Source organism: Haliotis cracherodii, unplaced genomic scaffold (genome assembly GCF_022045235.1).
Source record: "Haliotis cracherodii isolate W230 unplaced genomic scaffold, xgHalCrac1.p SCAF_3, whole genome shotgun sequence".
Classification (NCBI taxonomy): domain Eukaryota; kingdom Metazoa; phylum Mollusca; class Gastropoda; order Lepetellida; family Haliotidae; genus Haliotis; species Haliotis cracherodii.
In genome coordinates, this window is record NW_027266286.1 from 9,214,619 (window position 1) to 9,228,517 (window position 13,899).

Genomic DNA, 13,899 nt, shown 5'->3' on the forward strand with positions numbered 1-13,899 from the left:
TCGAGTTACCTGTGTGTTGGAGTAGAGGCAGGTGAGTTACCTGTGTGTTACAGGAGAGGCAGGTGAGTTACCTGTGTGTTAGAGTAGAGGCTGGTGAGTTACCTGTGTGTTAGAGTAGAGGCAGGTGAGTTACCTGTGTGTTGGAGCAGAGGCAGGTGAGTTACCTGTGTGTTACAGTAGAGGCTGGTGAGTTACCTGTGTGTTAGAGCAGAGGCTGGTGAGTTACCTGTGTGTTAGAGTAGAGGCATGTGAGTTACCTGTGTGTTACAGTACAGTAGAGGCAGGTGAGTTACCTGTGTGTTACAGTAGAGGCAGGTGAGTTACCTGTGTGTTAGAGTAGAGGCAGGTGAGTTACCTGTGTGTTAGAGTAGAGGCAGGTGAGTTACCTGTGTGTTAGAGTAGAGGCAGATGAGTTACCTGTGTGTTGGAGTACAGTAGAGGCAGGTGAGTTACCTGTGTGTTAGAGTAGAGGCAGGTGAGTTACCTGTGTGTTACAGTACAGTAGAGGCAGGTGAGTTACCTGTGTGTTACAGTAGAGGCAGGTGAGTTACCTGTGTGTTAGAGTAGAGGCAGGTGAGTTACCTGTGTGTTGGAGTAGAGGCAGGTGAGTTACCTGTGTGTTGGAGTAGAGGCAGATGAGTTACCTGTGTGTTGGAGTACAGGCAGGTGAGTTACCTGTGTGTTAGAGTAGAAGCAGGTGAGCTGTGTGTTAGAGTAGAGGCAGGTGAGTTACCTGTGTGTTGGAGTAGAGGCAGGTGAGTTACCTGTGTGTTAGAGTAGAGGCAGGTGAGTTACCTGTGTGTTGGAGTAGAGGCAGGTGAGTTACCTGTGTGTTGGAGTAGAGGCAGGTGAGTTACCTGTGTGTCAGAGTAGAGGCAGGTGAGTTACCTGTGTGTTACAGAAAGGGCAGGGGAGTTACCTGTGTGTTAGAGTAGAGGCAGGTGAGTTACCTGTGTGTTGGAGTAGAGGCAGGTGAGTTACCTGTGTGTTGGAGTAGAGGCAGGTGAGTTACCTGTGTGTCAGAGTAGAGGCAGGTGAGTTACCTGTGTGTTGGAGTAGAGGCAGGTGAGTTACCTGTGTGTTGGAGTAGAGGCAGGTGAGTTACCTGTGGGTTAGAATAGAGGCAGGTGAGTTACCTGTGTGTTGGAGTAGAGTTTTCCGAGAGCCTTCAGGAACATCTTGGGGGCCTCCTCCATGTCGGTGGGGATCGCTGCTCGTGCCAACTCAAACACCTTCTTGATGTCCGGGATGCCGAGGGCAATACTGACAAACACATTAAACCCTTGTTACCATGGTTACAGGAGCCTCAGCAACCCAGGCGAATGAATGCACAGGGTTTGACTTCTTGCATATACAAGTGCAAGACCAAGACCCATGATGTCTTTACCCACACCTCCATGAACCTGGGTCAAAGACTTGCACAGCACATGTTGTCTAACACCACTGAAGATCCGGGTTAGAACAGGTTTTCAGCAACCCATGCTTGCTGTAATAGGTGACTATGCTTGTTGTAAGAGGCGACTAACATGATCGGGTGGTCAGCCTCTCTGATTTGGTTGATGCATGTCATCGTATCCCAAATGAGTGGAACGATGCTCATGATGTCAATCACTGGATTGTCTGGTCTATAATTGATTACAGACCACAGTCATAAAGCTAGAATACTGCTGAGTTCGACATTATTCAACTCACAAACAAACACATTCTGATCATGGCTGAATATTGGTTATAAATTGTGTTCTCAATGTTTTGATTAATTCTTAAATAATTTGTTTGTTTGTTTGTTTGTAGTTTAATGCCACTCAACATTATTCCAGCTATATGACGGCGGTCTGTAAATAATCGAACCTGGACCAGACAATCCAGTGATTGACATTATGTACATCGATCCCCGCAATTGGGATCGATGACATGCATCAACCAAGTCAGCGAGCCTGACCACCCGATCCTGATAGTCGCCTCTTATGACAAGCATAGCGCCACAGAATGAGCTGTAGCAGCTCTGGACAGCCATGTGTCATCATGCCCCGACCGTACATCAATGCTCACGCCATCAACCACTGATATGTCTGTTCAAGGTCAGATATAGCATCATATACACAAATAAATTCCATTCACTCACTCACTCCATCCTTACCTCGTCAATGTGTTTAGTTGGGCTGATGATGCTGGTAGTAATAGGACACATCTGAACCAAGCCTGCAGCAACTGGGTCTGAGCATTCTGATTGGTTGAAATCATGTAGTCCATAATTCCATCCTCACACAGGACCTGGCACAGGAAGTGGCAGCTGATGCTGGAGAGATGAGGAATTGTGTTCAGTCAAATCATTTCCACATTCAGCCATCTTGGCTGAATGACTTCATAATAATTTCAATTTGTGATAGTTCAAAAACAAAAAAGGTGTAATGGTTAAAGGTAGGGGCAATGTTACTATTGCAGTAGAGTTACAATAGTTAATAAGAGGACAAAATCATCGACATCCCATGCAATGGCAAAAACTAGTTATGGATAAATATATGAAACTTGTTGCCATGGAAACTCCAACAATATTTGTTTAAAAATTATCAAAAGGCACCAGTTCATCACTAAACCTATCTATGTGCCAAGTGTGATAACAAGCTCTACTGCCATTTACAGCCTTAGTCAAAGTTGTTGCCATGGAAATTCGAAAAACACATTTTTAAAAAAATCCAAAAATATCAAAAGGCATTAGTTCACCACTAGACCTATCAATGTATCAAATTTGGTACAAAATTACTGTACGGTTTTAAAGATCTGCTCCAGAAATCACATCTTTCATGGACGGACAAAGACACACAGAAACAAATCCCTGTCATCCTACAGTGTAGATTACCTTGCTCTAGTTGACAAAGCCTAACGTATAATATCAAGTTCTAGACTCTTCATTGCTTGTGAAGGTGTGAGCGAGTTACAAAACCAACCCTCTTCCCAAAAACAGGGCAAACTCTGGCATTACCTGACTTGAACAGACTCTCTTGAGCTGAAGTGTTGAAACACTGACTGGAAGTCTTCTCGCGTCGGTCTCATGGACGGAGGTCTGCAACATCAGGCAGGATAATAAACATGGTCACTAGCCCTCGGTTGGTGATTTGATGAATTGACAGAAACATCCATAAAATCTTTCAGTCTGGTTGTGTGTGAAAACAGTGCCACAGCACCTGGATATGTCGTCCACAGTTTAAAATTTCCACAAAGACATCCACTTAACAAACGCTGCAGTTTGCATTGAGATTCAAATATTTTCTGAGCAAATACTGAGGACACAAAGAAGTAACTTATTTAAAATGTTGATCTCACAACCCTTTACATTACTATGGAGACACATTATTGCTAGTATGAGAAAATGAAACTTGTATTTGCATCTATCAGTTAGGTGAGCTAATAAAAAATTTAGTGACTGAATGAATGTTGTTTTATGCCTCAGTCAGCAATATTCCGTCCAACATGGCAATCTGTCAATAGTCCTGGGTGTGAGAGGATCCTGGGGTCTGATGACACTATCTGCTAGGACGTTGTGACCAACTAGAATCCTGATTGGGAAGTTGAATGAGTACAAATACATGCCATGATAGCTTTGGTAACCATAGCAACTGTGGAATAGACACAAAGCCTCTTACTGGTCTCTGGCCATGAGGGCGAGGTTGGCGGCGAGGTCGGCCAGACTGAGGGGTGGGGTCAGTGTGGTGGAGTGGTCCTTGACGGCGGGGTAGATGTACAGCCACAGATAGGAGGATATGGCTGTCAACAGAAGAAATAATTCAAGGAATATGTTAAGGGATACTTCAAGGAATACTTCAAAGGATACTTCAACGAATAGTTCAAGGCATACTTCAAGGAATAATTCAGGGGATACTTCAATGAATACTTGAATAATTCAAGGGATACTTCAAGGAATATGTCAAGGGATATGTCAAGTAATAATTCAATGGAAACTTCAAGGAATAATTCAATGGATACTTCAAGGAATAATTCAAGGAATACTTCAATGAATACTTGAATAATTCAAGGGATGCTACAAGGAATAAATTCAGGGATACTTCAAGGAATATGTCAAGGGATAATTAAAAGAATACTTCAAGGAATAATTAAATGGAAACTTCAAGGAATACTTCAATGGATACTTCAAGGAATAATTCAAGGGATATTTCAAGGAATAATTCAGTGGATACTTCACGGGATACTGCCTAGTGGCTGCCTGCCAAACATGGAGTAGAGGCCAGGTCTGACCAATCCCCTTAGTTGGCTGTTATGACCAGCAAGGAGAACTAGGGACGTATTATTAACCCAGCATCTCATTGTACAACCTTGGTGTTGATCCTCCCTCAGTCGAGGCTGCACTGCTACATCGGAGCTGGTGTCTGGCTGCAGGACACTCCTGGAAGCAAATCAGTCTTGGCTGTAACAACTTTGTACCCTAGCTCCCCTAGCTCATCTTCTCAAGGCAAGGGAGTTACCTGACTATAAAAGTCCAGTTTCCACCCTTGCTGAACAAGGCTGCATTTATTGAGTTATATTTTGGCTGAAATAACGATTCTATGCATAGTCCAATCAAAGTCGCATAAAAAAATTAACATCCGGTTGACTCCCTCACTAGGAGCTGCCATTTTGTTCGAAGCCAAAGCAAGTGATATGAGAGGTGGAATCTGATTGGTCAGTAGGTGGGACACAGAAGGCACATAACTCGTAGTAGCCACTGTTGGCGTTACAATTGAACCTAAACATTTTGGCCTAGTTCAGCAAGTGTGGAAACAGGACTTTTACAGACAGTTCAAGCAAGGACAATCAAACTGCTCTATCTCTCGTTGAAAGAACTTGCTGACTATCATGTATAGAGAGATGAGGGAAATGCATAGTTCACCTGAACATCCTGACTATAATGTGTGTAGAGAGTTGAGGGAAAAGGATAGCTCACCTGAACTTGCTGACTATCATGTGTAGAGAGTTGAGGGGAAAGCATAGCTCACCTGAACATTCTGACTATCATGTGTAGAGAGTTGAGGGAAAGGCATAGCGCACCTGAACTTTCTGACTATCATGTGTAGAGAGTTGAGGGAAAAGCATAGCTCACCTGAACATTCTGACCATCATGTGTATAGAGAGTTGAGGGAAAAGCATAGCTCACCTGAACTTGCTGACTATCATGTGTAGAGAGTTGAGGACAAAGCATAGCTCACCTGAACTTGCTGACTATCATATGTAGAGAGTTGAGGACAAAGCGGAGCTCCCCATCTCGGCAGACCCGGAACACCAGACTCAGATCCTCTCCTGGAGATGGGCACATTGACATTGAACTACTCACAAGAAACAACAACATTAATCAAGACATCGGTTGACTTTGTTTTGTTATTAGGTACATTCTGTCAACCTGACATCAACATGTCCTCCTGTTAGCAACCCTGCCTCAGTTCAGGTAAAACTGACAATGAACAGCTTCCCAAATGTCACGAACTCACCCAGTAGCCTGTACTCACCCAGTAACCTGTACTCACCCAGTAACCTGTACTCACCCAGCAACCTGTACTCACCCAGCAACATGTACTCACCCAGCAACCTGTACTCACCCAGCAACCTGTACTCACCCAGCAACCTGTACTCACCCAGTAACCTGTACTCACCCAGCAACCTGTACTCACCCAGTAACCTGTACTCACCCAGTAACCTGTACTCACCCAGCAACCTGTACTCACCCAGTAACCTGTACTCACCCAGCAACCTGTACTCACCCAGTAACCTGTACTCACCCAGCAACCTGTACTCACCCAGCAACCTGTACTCACCCAGTAACCTGTACTCACCCAGCAACCTGTACTCACCCAGTAACCTGAACTCACCCAGTAACCTGAACTCACCCAGTAACCTGTACTCACCCAGTAACTTGTACTCACCCAGTAACCTGTACTCACCAAGCAGCCTGTACTCACCCAGTAACCTGTACTCACCCAGTAACCTGTACTCACCCAGTAACATGTACTCACCCAGTAACATGTACTCACCCAGTAACCTGTACTCATCCAGTAACCTGAACTCACCCAGTAACCTGAACTCACCCAGTAACCTGAACTCACCCAGTAACCTGTACTCTGAAGCTGTAAGCGAGGAGCTGGCCTCAAAGACGTCCTGCAAGCCCTCCAGGTACAAACTGACCATCCTCCACAGGGCGTGGCGGCACTGTGGGTCAAGCCCTGAGTCTGAGAATTCCCTGAAACATGACACACAAACATCTGCAAATTTGCAGACTGTTTTCTCTCTTTATGTATATTCTAACAGGGCTCGGTACAAAGCTCTAATGTGGCAATATCTGTCTTCAGGGGGATAACATGGTCTTTCATACATCATCAGCAAGTCTACATGAGCTCATTGATACCTTCTTTACGCTGGACTGTTGTCTGGAAGTGAGTGACTGTTCTTTTACGCCGCAACGTTTGTAAACAATCAAGCCCAGGGATGCAAGTTTACCGAAAATATTTACTTGCCCCAATAGTGACATATATTAATAAAGGAGACAAAAACCTTTCCATAATCATTATAAATCCCTGTTAAAAGCAGAGTCCACTGTACAACATCGGCTAATTTACAGGCCTGTGTATATAAATCACTATCAAATAGTGATGATACCAGCTCTCTGTGAAGAGGTGAGTGTATCCCGCCCCACCAGTGGCCCTCGTCAAATGGCACTAAAAAGCATGTGTGGTGTGGGAGTAGAGATTGTTGTAAGTGATGTCAGTGGCAGCAAATGATTGAAGAGCTGGTAAAATGCCAAGTGCTGTAAAGTGAGTGAGTGAGCGGTTTAACGCCGCTTTTAACAGTATTCCAGTTATATCATGGCGTGTCAGCTAATGTGGGAGGAAAGCCCGAAGTGATGCAGGTCTTGGACATTTACCACTTCGGTGAAATCCACGAGCACGGGTATGGTGCTGACAAACCTAGAAACATAATCGGGGCGGACCAGGATTCGAACCCACAATCATAGGTTTCTGGCGTGCCCAAGGGATGCAATTCTGCAAAGCGAATCGCAGCGCCTTAGACGACTGGGCCACCCGTGTCCCCTACTGTAAAGAAACTTGACATACAACAACTAATTTTGTGTTACGCATTAAACACAAAACCTCAGCAGACATCTCAAACCAGTTGCCTTGTAATTCCTGCAAATTAATCAAGATTAAAGAACTCTGAACCACCTGCAGACGGAGTTGAACGACGGCGCCAGTTTGTCTGCTACAAATGCCATGTCTGTGTTTCTCTCCCCGCAGATCTGGCACAGTGCCAGTCCACCCATCCACGTGATGGTGCGGCGGTTCGGAGACGTGTTACTGGGGTCTAACATACTGTAGAAGTCACACAGCTTCTTGCCCTGAAATATACAGCCCAACCTCACAGTACTCATCTCTTTACTATCCACATGGTTCAATGTAAGCAATTAAATACTAAGAGAGAGAAAAAATAAAATTGAAACAATGCCAAAATATAAAAAAAATGAAAAAAACAGAACATATGTGTTGAGTGTCAGTACCAACTAAACATCAAATTGCACTACATATTGAACAAAAATGGCTGAGAAATAGCCAGAAATAGTCCAGTAGTGGCAGTGGCGACCATATTGAAAAATCAGATTCCAACCACTTGTAAAAGTTGAGTGAGTATGGTTTAACGCTGTTTTTAGCAATATTCCAGCAATATCACGGTGGAGGACACCAGAAATAGGCTTCACACATTGTATCCATGTCGGGAATCAAACCCAGGTCTTCGGCATGACGAGCAAACACTTTAACCACTAGGCTACCCGACCGCCCCTTGTACAAACTGAGGTATCATCATTGCTGTGTGAACAAGCATGAGAAATTTCAGCTTCATTGGTCGAGTGGTTTCTGAGGCGATTGTACCTGACGGAATACAGCAGACAGACGATGCTGACTTGACTTTTAGTAGGTGAGGTAAAGATTAAAACAAGAAGACCAATGTAATGCAGGACTCACCATGTCCTCCAGCTCTGTGATGCTGGCTAGAGTGAGGAAGAGGAGGGTGAAGTTGTACAGACCTGTCTCCGACAGCTCCTGCATCCGACGCTGATGGAACTTGGAGCAGAATCTGACACAAAGCATGTAACTGAGCATGAGTTGGTTGTTACACTGCTTTATATTAGCCTGTCTAGGGCACATGAAGAGTGAGTGAGTGAGTGAGTATGGTTTTACGCCGCTTTTAGCAATATTCCAGAAATATCATGGCGGGGGACACCAGATATGGGCTTAACACATTGTACCCATGTAGGGATTCGAACCCGAGTCTTCGGCGTGACGAGCGAACGCTTTAACCACTAGGCTACCCGACTGCCCCAGGGCACATGAAGAACCAGTGCTGTAACTCCTAGACTATCCACAGCCTTGTTTAACTGAGTGAGTGAGTACATTATATTGGTTTGTTTCTTTGTTGTTTAACGCTGCACTAAGCAATATTCCAGCTATATGACGGCGGTCTGTAAATAATCGAGTCTGGGCAAGACAATCCAGTGATTGACATCATGAACATAGATCCAGGCAATTGGGATACGATGACATGCATCAACCAAGTCAGAGAGTCTGATGAACGGATCCATTATGTTGCCTCTTACGACAAGCATAGTCGCCTTTTATGGCCAAAATGGGTTTATGAAGACCAATTCTACCCCGGCTCTGAGTACATTTAAACGTTCCATCAGCATTATTTCAGCTGAGAGAACTATCAGTATACACTATATTATGATGAGATCAAGTCTAAACAGTAAGATTTTGTAGCCTATTAACCACAATTTTGAACGTTATCACATTTGTTAATAGACAGGAACACTGAGAGGACAGTTAACCTCTGAAAATCATAGTAATCTTGTTTGTTTGTTTCTTGTTTAACGTCACACTCAGCAACATTCTGGCTATATGATGCCTGTCTGGAGATAATCGAGTCTGGACAAGAAACATCAGTGATTGACATCATTAGGATCCATCACAATTGGGATACAATGACATGCATCAACCAAGTCAGTGAGTCGAATTACATTAGTCGCCTCTTACAACAAGCATTGTTGCTGAAGATCCAGTTCTAGCCAGGACCTTCAAAGGCCCCTGTCAGAACTGATGTCAAGAGGCCCCAAGATTAAACTTCTACAGCAGAATACATCAAGGGACATCTGGCACAACATATGCTAATATGAACTGTAAGTCCATCTCCAGTTACCTCCCCTTCATCTGTCGCCATTCCTGCACAGCTCCTGACTTCATGAGCCTCGAAATCTGTGTCGCCATCAGACACAGAAACAGGTGGAAGCTGTTCTCTTTCTCCAAGCTACGAACACAAACCTCAAACTGTACTTTTTACATGTATTACGTGTTCTACTCAAGACAGCCACTGACAAAAAAGTAGAAAAAGCCCAAAAATAAAAACAGTTACAAATCTTTCCATTTGTACATATCGAATACATAGACATTTGCGGTGATGTTTAAAGCTGGCAATACACATTCTTTTTATTTGTGTCATTTGACTCTGATTTCAATGGACAGTTTGAGTTGTTCCTGTTTTACATAACATGTTGCTGATGTTTGTCGGCCCGGGAAATAGGTCATCCTAGCAAGATCAGTAGCTGAAACACCACTTAGTCTGATTGAACACATCTTCCCGAGGCAAGAGAGTTAACTGACTTTGAAAGTACAGTTTCCACCCTTGCCAAACTAGGCTGGAATTCCTCGGCTCGATCGAAGCGCCACCAGTGGCTATTACGAGTTATGTCCTTTCTATGCCTCTCCTATTGACCAATCAGATTTAACCTCTCGTATCACTTGCATTTGCTTCAAACAAAACCGTGGCGCCCAGTCAAGACAATCTGATCGATAATGAAGATCTATATTGTGATAAAACGAGTCTTACATCGCGAAGTGCATCAAATCATGCGAGCACCTTGATTAAAAACATGAAAACATTTAGAAAATATCTGTTGACGAGTTAGCGGTGCACATGCTTTGCAAATCCTGCAGTCGACCGAAATCTGCATGACACTTTACGAACCGGATTTCGATTTCGGTGCACGCTTTTGATTGGACTATGCATAGACTCGTTAGTCCAGCCAAAATGTAACTCCATAATACCAGCCTAGTTCGGCAAGGGTGGAAACTGGACTTTTAAAGTCAGTTAACTCACTTGCCTCGGGAAGATGGATTGAACCGAGACAAAGGCAAAGTTTCACATAAACAACTCTGTCTTTACCGTGGCTGGTATTGTGGCACATAGTTTCTCTTTAATCAATATTAATGATGAACATTTAAGGGACTGGCCATTTATTACAGGGTGGGGTGGGTCAGAATAAATCAGGGGGGTCACCAAAAAATATGACAGTCTTTTGGGGAGGGGGGCATAAACATAATACACATAATTTGGGAGGGTACGTAATGTTAAAATATACATTTTATAATAAAACATAAAGTGCATTTGCATTTTGTCCCCTCTGGGAAGTTCATGAAAAAATAGGACAAGCAGTAGGGGAGGGTCATTATTTTCATTACATTAGTGCATCAAAAATCTGTCACCCACCCCTTTCCCTGTAATAAATGACTGGTCCACAAATCACCAAGTTTTCTCAAGAATGAGACGCTGTCATCACGAGTGGGGCCTACCTCTCTTCCTCGGCGCACCATTTCTTACACTGAGTCAGCAATGTCTTGGAGGTTTTGCTGAAATCAAAAGAAGCATGTGAGGGATAGGAGTTCCATGTTCCCTCATGCTGCATTGCAAGAATAGAACTCAAGGGGACACAACAATTGTACCTAGAGTTTAACCATGACAAGCAAACAGACTGCATATTACATATATTCCTTTTCATTCATTCATTGGGTATTAATAATCTTTTTTGGGTATGCAGCATATGCTTACACACTTGGCTCCAGACTCAAGGATATTTATGAAAGAAAGCATAAGCATTTTTAAACTAGATTGGCTTAAAATGCAATTTATAGTTACTCCTAATTTGCATCTGTTCATGTGCTGCTCCAAGTGAACCACGTGGTGCCAAACGTCTACAACAGCACTATGTATGGAAGTTAAAATAGTGAGATGTGCATTATTCAATGCAGTAGCGTTCATGCAGGTGATTTCTGCATTCTATTTGAGAAATAAACGACGAGTGGGAGTTGTATATCGTACAATAAAACACACGCCAGGGAGATCGAATAATCTATGAGGGGTGTATTTTGCCAACAGGTGGGTTAAAGTTGGTATTTCATGGATATTCTCACAATTCTCATTTCAATTCTCTGTACCTTTTCTTTTATAACTACGTGGTATATCGCAAAGAACAATGATGAACAAAGCATGGTTTATTTCACGATAAGACATTGTTCACATACTGGACGACATTTTTTTCCAAAGGGAAGTGTCCAGTAAGTTGTTCTTATTGATGTAGCTGTGCTACACAGATAAAACACAGTGGACGAACGTTCGCATCCAAAAGTGGAGCGATAAGACAATCAGTATTATCTTATATCGGTAAATAACAAGTATGAAATACTCATATCCCCTGCCAATATGACATGTCCGGTTGTGTGCAATGCATTAGCTCCTGTGGCCTAATTGCAACACTAAAAAAAGTTATTACTGGTGTTGTTTTTCCATCTGCAGTTTATGATAGAATATGTAACTGTATTTGTAATGAGTAAGGATGAGACATATGGACGAACAACTTCTTTATTTTTATTAGGAGCGATGGAGCACCTATCTATGTGCCACTTTTGGTTAAGAAATATGTTACGGTTTTCAAGATCTGCTCCGGAAACAAGGACTACCACCATTTTCCGTCTAAGTCAAAGTCGTTGCCATGGAAACTTGAATTTTTTTTTTTTTTAAATCCAAACTATCAAAAGGCACTAGTTCACCACTAGACCTATCCATGTGAAGAGATTGGTGAAGAAATATGGTACGGTTTTCAAGATCTGCCTCGGAAATGAAATGTGACGGACGGATGGACTGAAGGATGGAAGGACGGACGGACAGCACCCATTCCTATATATATATATATAAACAAAGCAAACACAGAGACACAAACAATCAGGTTACAACATCATGACATCTGGTCTTCACTCTCGTATCCTACAACAAGTATGCAGTACAATGGTCCCGTGACCCTAAAGAATATGTCAGTGACAAAATGGCTGAAGGATACTGACCTGATCTGGGCCAGTCCGTCGAGGCTTGTGGACGACACTTGGAATGAGTTGTTCTGAAACACATACAGCAACTATAAGACACACAGTCAGGTGAGCCAGACATGAAACTACTCGACTGAACTCCAGGGTCAGGTTGCAACACATGTATTGTAATTTATCAAGTTTCTGTTTGAATCTTTCTGAAAATGAATCCTGACTGAAACAAATTTTGTTTCAAAATGTGACTGATTTCCATAAAAGGTAATTTCCAACATTGAGAAAGAAATAACTGTCTCAAAACATTGCACTCAAAGAAAGAAAATGAGTGAGTACGGTTTTACACCGCTTTTAGCAATATTCCAGCAATATTCTGGCGGAGGACACCAGAAATGGTCGTCACACATTGTACCCATATGGGGAATCAAACCCGGGTTCTCGGCGTGACGACAGAACGCTTTAACCACTAGGCTATGCCACTGTCCCAGGACGAAAATGAACTTGGAAGTCCATGAGTGAATCCTGGACCGTTACTGATACTACAGTTTCTAAATACAACTCAAAGATACACGTGTGGTATTTGTAATGAAAGATGAATCTCACCAGTTTACGATAAAAGTGGTCCCACAGGAGTGCTATGAGTGAAGTCTCTGGTCCCCACAGCCTGGCCACAGTCAGACAGCACAGGAGGTAGCTCCGCATCTCCGGCTCCGTCACAGTCGACTGCAGCGAGACAACCACAGTACTATCAGGTGAGGTGAGGCGATTTTATACTGCTAGCCCACTGAGATACAGTTTAACAAGAATACCCACACAGACACAGTAAACTCTGAGCCAACTGGTCGTTTTATCCCCTATATCCCGAGTGCCAGGCAAGGAAACAACAAGTATCTTCTCTTAACATCTTTTGGTATGACCCCGACCTTCCGCTCTCCAGGCGGATGCTCTACAACTAGACAACAGAGGCTCTACAACTAGACAACAGAGGCTCTACAACTGGACAACAGAGGCTCTACAACTAGACAACAGAGGCTCTACAACTAGACAAGAGGCAGTCCAGTTGTATCAGTCTCACACATCACACAAGCATCTTCACCCCAGTCGCCTGCGGGGAGACAGTATAGTACGAGGGATTGTTTTTAAGATGTTTGAAAATCACTTACTGAAGACAGGTTCTTCTGTAAGATGTTCTTCATGATGAAATAGTTGCTGTGCGGTGGCTCCTGAGGAAAAGGCAAAATGACGAATACTGATCATCCTGCATCTACACAATCACCTGGGTCACCTCGATTCCTACCGAGTTCATTACTGATTATTACAGAATCGTAATGAGTAACTGAAGTAACTGAATGATTACAAAATATAATCATCATCAACTAAAGGATGGAATCTGACTGACCAGAGTCCTGGGATGGCCAGCTTCATCGACTGTGAAGACATGGGCGACGTGTGTGATGACCCAGAGGCTGAACCCAACAGGGTTCTTGGGCTTGGCGCCGGGAGGGTTGACGAACACGTCACTGTCTGAAAAGAGAACACTTTCATGGCTGGTTGCATACTTCTGCTTATTGTGTATCTGCCTTTAAATCAAAATCTGTGAGTGAGTGAGTGAGTGAGTGAGTGAGTTGGACGCTTTTAACAGTATTCCAGTTATATTGCAGTGTGTCAGCTTAATGTTGGAGGAAAGCCCATTGTGATGCAGGTCTCAGACGTTTATCAC

General features: G+C 43.3%; 1 protein-coding gene across 1 annotated transcript in view; it reads right to left on the reverse strand.

The window, feature by feature from the left end:
• The window catches only part of LOC139475212 (protein MMS22-like), a 52,539-nt gene that overhangs the window by 19,370 nt on the left and 19,270 nt on the right, over positions 1-13,899 (reverse strand). Inside the window, exons 12-26 of the mRNA XM_071258462.1 lie at positions 13,579-13,703; positions 13,343-13,402; positions 12,783-12,902; positions 12,204-12,256; positions 10,659-10,715; positions 9,229-9,336; positions 7,998-8,109; positions 7,203-7,375; positions 6,090-6,223; positions 5,199-5,289; positions 4,329-4,399; positions 3,642-3,762; positions 2,981-3,061; positions 2,138-2,296; positions 1,137-1,263 (exon numbers count right to left, since the gene is read on the reverse strand). Coding sequence (XP_071114563.1) covers positions 1,137-1,263; positions 2,138-2,296; positions 2,981-3,061; positions 3,642-3,762; positions 4,329-4,399; positions 5,199-5,289; positions 6,090-6,223; positions 7,203-7,375; positions 7,998-8,109; positions 9,229-9,336; positions 10,659-10,715; positions 12,204-12,256; positions 12,783-12,902; positions 13,343-13,402; positions 13,579-13,703 — 1,592 coding nt within the window. The remainder of the gene's footprint in view (positions 1-1,136; positions 1,264-2,137; positions 2,297-2,980; positions 3,062-3,641; positions 3,763-4,328; positions 4,400-5,198; positions 5,290-6,089; positions 6,224-7,202; positions 7,376-7,997; positions 8,110-9,228; positions 9,337-10,658; positions 10,716-12,203; positions 12,257-12,782; positions 12,903-13,342; positions 13,403-13,578; positions 13,704-13,899) is intronic.